This window comes from Macrobrachium rosenbergii, chromosome 42, assembly GCF_040412425.1.
Source record: "Macrobrachium rosenbergii isolate ZJJX-2024 chromosome 42, ASM4041242v1, whole genome shotgun sequence".
In the NCBI taxonomy this organism is placed as follows: domain Eukaryota; kingdom Metazoa; phylum Arthropoda; class Malacostraca; order Decapoda; family Palaemonidae; genus Macrobrachium; species Macrobrachium rosenbergii.
Window position 1 is genome coordinate 51,639,264 of NC_089782.1, and position 2,500 is coordinate 51,641,763.

The window sequence follows — 2,500 nt, forward strand, 5'->3', positions numbered from 1 at the left end:
CCTCCGAAGTCTTGGCAGGAATAAAGACAAGCGAAATTCTGGTAGTCCGAATCGAGGATGACCAAAGGAGCTGGTCGCGCTGCAAGACGGACAAAAGGTACAAAATGAATTTTTGTGCTCAAGTGAAACATCCACGCTCATGCTAAAAATTTACAAATACATGCGCTACACAAACACTGGAAAGAACCAAAGATTTACAAAATCCCTTACATTTTTCGTGGGCGATTGTGAGGTGGGGCTTACCACCAGCCGCTTCGTAGATCATTCCCGTTGTCTTCATGAAGGCATTATCTTCGTCGATACCGATGGCTTCAGTTCGAAATGAACCTCCAACTAAAATGGGATATATAAAGAAGGAAAGGCTTCAGCACTATAAATACGAATCGATATACTATTTATAACGATAAAGTTTCTTCTTGTTAACCAGATCATATTCTAATTCTTGTACAATGGTTACTAAATACTGGTCATCATACAAGAAATCAAACCGCGTCTGTTAAGTTTTTCCTCTGTGTATGTTACTACTTTAAGAGGGCGTGGAAGGAAAGATAAACTATTCTTTGGTTCAAGTGAAACTTTTGAATGTTAACTTCACAGACCTATCCACTGTGGCTGGTGCTTCTCTAAACAGTTTATCTGAAGAAGGAAATGTCAGATCTGCTCGTGGAACTAAACTTGCACATTCGAACGGAAAATCTCACGCAAACTGGTTTGTCTTTTCTGTCTGGTATGAACATTATGTGCGATTAAGCGGTAACTTACTGTACTCCAATCTCATCTGGGTGCAGTTTACGATGGGATTATACGGCGTCGGTGTGTGAGAATGGTGATACCAAAATCCATCCATCTGAAAAATGTATATGTACATAATCACATATTTAGCACATTTGTTTTTTCCTTTATACCAAATATTTCTCAGCTGGACACAAATACACGTTAGTCTCATATATACCTGCCAGAGATTTGGTCTGTGTCTAGCCCAAAGGGACGCTTCATCTACAAGCGGGCAACTTCCTGGAACCACGAAATCCTCGGTCGCGACAGCCACTGCCTGGACCACTGCAAGAACGGTAACGAGGACAGGCAGGAGAGTCTTCATGATTGGACGCTTGCCTAGAGACTGAAGATGAACGCCACCCTCATCTTTATATACCTCCCAGTGAGCTGAGTCAAATGGTGGTCCTCCCCTGATAAGAAACGTCAGGTTTCGAAGCGCCAAAGAGAACCTGCGTTTCATAACTTATTGTACAGATGAATGGGTATCTCCTTGGCCTTGTTTGAGTCTCCCAAAGGTCATCAACGCTGTTTGACGCCTCTTTTTCAGAAAATTATTAGAAAAGAAAGAAGAAGCAATACGCAGACTTGAATCTTAGAATCGTGAAGCATCGTCGTTATTGTCTGCTTACCATAAATGAATAAAAACCAATGGAAGGAAAAAAAAAAAATATACCTTAGTTTAACCAGACCACTGAGCTGATTAACAGCTCTCCTTGGGCTGGCCCGAAGGATCAGACTTATTTTACGTGGCTAAGAACCAACTGGTTACCTAGCAACGGGACCTACAGCTTATTGTGGAATCCGAACCACATTATACAGAGAAATGAATTTCTATCACCAGAAATAAATTCCTCTAATTCTTCATTGGCCGGTCGGAGATTCGAACTCGGGACTAGCAGGGTGCTAGCCGAGAACTCTACCGACTCGTCCAACGAGGAACTACCAATGGAAAGAACAAAATGAAACTTTTCATTCAGTTAGTTCCATTTGCTTATTTCGAAAATGGGGACGCATTTTAAACTTCGTTAGCCTAAACGATTAGGTACAGCACAATAATGCATTCTACGAGTCACAAGGAGATAATTATAATAACGCTGTACAAATGCAAGGTGGTATAAAACGAAAGCCATGATCATATAAAACGAATTATATATATATATATATATATATATATATATATATATATATATATATATATATATATATATATATATATATATATATATATATATATATATATATATATATATATATATATATATATATATATATATATATATATATATATATATATATATAAACTAGCTGATATGTATGTATATACAGTATATACATATATATGTTTGTATATAGTAGTAAAAATTAATATCCCATACCTAAATTTTATCAAGTTTCATATAGCTAGGAGATAAATCCTTTTGTTAGCTTATACTGTAGTCCACTGTTGTAATCTCCTTAAAATGTAAAAGCTTTTTTAGTAGTTCATATTTAAATATAGAAAAAGAAACTTCGCAAATAAAATTTTCAATCAAATGTTAAGGTGGCTTTTTCCTTTTTTACACACAGTTTAAAGATATATTTAAGGAAGCGAGAGAGAGAGAGAGAGAGAGAGAGAGAGAGAGAGAGAGAGAGAGAGAGAGAGAGAGAGAGTTTCTGATTTGGGAGAAAGGACCTCTCTCTCTCTCTCTCTCTCTCTCTCTCTCTGTATCAACCTGCTATGCGA

General features: G+C 37.2%; 1 protein-coding gene across 1 annotated transcript in view; it reads right to left on the reverse strand.

Annotated features, from left to right (window-relative positions):
• LOC136827701 (crustacyanin-C1 subunit-like) overlaps positions 1–1,101 on the reverse strand; it is a 1,418-nt gene extending 317 nt beyond the window's left edge. Inside the window, exons 1-4 of the mRNA XM_067085165.1 lie at positions 953–1,101; positions 763–847; positions 211–333; positions 1–79 (exon numbers count right to left, since the gene is read on the reverse strand). The exon at positions 1–79 is cut by the window's left edge and continues 317 nt beyond it. Of these exons, the coding sequence (XP_066941266.1) occupies positions 1–79; positions 211–333; positions 763–847; positions 953–1,099 (434 nt within the window). The 5' untranslated portion in view covers positions 1,100–1,101. The remainder of the gene's footprint in view (positions 80–210; positions 334–762; positions 848–952) is intronic.
• Positions 1,102–2,500: the final 1,399 nt, after the last annotated feature.